Raw genomic sequence first — 900 nt, forward strand, 5'->3', positions numbered from 1 at the left:
GTGCCTTCCAGGTTCTTAGAACAGCACCCGACCATCAACGACGACCTGCCCAACTGCATCATCTCGGGCAGGGTGCTGGTGAAGCCAAACGTCCGGGAGTTCACGGAGACGTCTGCCGTCTTTGAGGACGGCACCAGGGAAGACATCGACGCCGTGGTCTTTGCCACAGGATACAGCTTCTCCTTCCCCTTCCTGGAGGGCTGCGTGAAGGTGGTGGAGAACCAGATCCCCCTCTACAAATTCATGTTCCCCCCTGACCTGGAGAAGCCAACGCTGGCTTTCATCGGCCTCATCCAGCCCCTGGGTGCCATCATGCCCATCGCCGAGCTCCAGTGCCGCTGGGCCACCCGCGTCTTCAAGGGTAAGCGAGGCAAGCCTCCCCTGAGGCTGCAGCCCTAGAACCGGGGCTAATGGTGCCCAGCCACGACTGGGAGGCAGCAGCCGGCTGTGCCCGCTGGTGATGGCACGGCCACCTTGCAGCCATTGTGATGAGCTGGGCTTTTGCCTGAGTGGCACAGGGACATCTGTGAGCAGCCCCACAGGCTGCTCCTTCCCTTCCTGAGAAGCTTGGATATGCCTCAGGTGCCAAATCCTCACCCCTGCTGGTGCTGGTGGGGGCACAGCACCCAGGCAAGGGCAGCACCAGAGTGGGCTGCAGCCCCCCCAAGCTGTGGCTCTTCCTCCCCAGGGCTGAACGAGCTGCCCCCACGGCACGACATGGAGGCTGACATCAAGCAGAAGCGAGACGCCATGGCCAAGCGGTAAGAACCCCTGGGGACAGGGAGGAGCACGCTTTGGGCACGGCTCTTCGAGGGCAGCCACCTCCACCCACGGCTGCATCCCGGCACATCTGGCTGTGCCAAGAGGCTCCGGGATGTGCTCGGCTGTGGCTACACCCAC

General features: G+C 63.2%; 1 protein-coding gene across 1 annotated transcript in view; it reads left to right on the forward strand.

Annotated features, from left to right (window-relative positions):
- Positions 1-9: 9 nt before the first annotated feature.
- LOC104492622 (dimethylaniline monooxygenase [N-oxide-forming] 5-like) overlaps positions 10-900 on the forward strand; it is a gene marked incomplete at both ends in the record, with an annotated part of 1,639 nt that continues 748 nt past the window's right edge. Inside the window, 3 exons of the mRNA XM_010135209.1 lie at positions 10-361; positions 689-761; positions 819-876. Of these exons, the coding sequence (XP_010133511.1) occupies positions 10-361; positions 689-761; positions 819-876 (483 nt within the window). The remainder of the gene's footprint in view (positions 362-688; positions 762-818; positions 877-900) is intronic.

The sequence above is a fragment of the Buceros rhinoceros genome, unplaced genomic scaffold (assembly GCF_000710305.1).
Source record: "Buceros rhinoceros silvestris isolate BGI_N320 unplaced genomic scaffold, ASM71030v1 scaffold41170, whole genome shotgun sequence".
Taxonomy (NCBI): Eukaryota; Metazoa; Chordata; class Aves; order Bucerotiformes; family Bucerotidae; genus Buceros; species Buceros rhinoceros.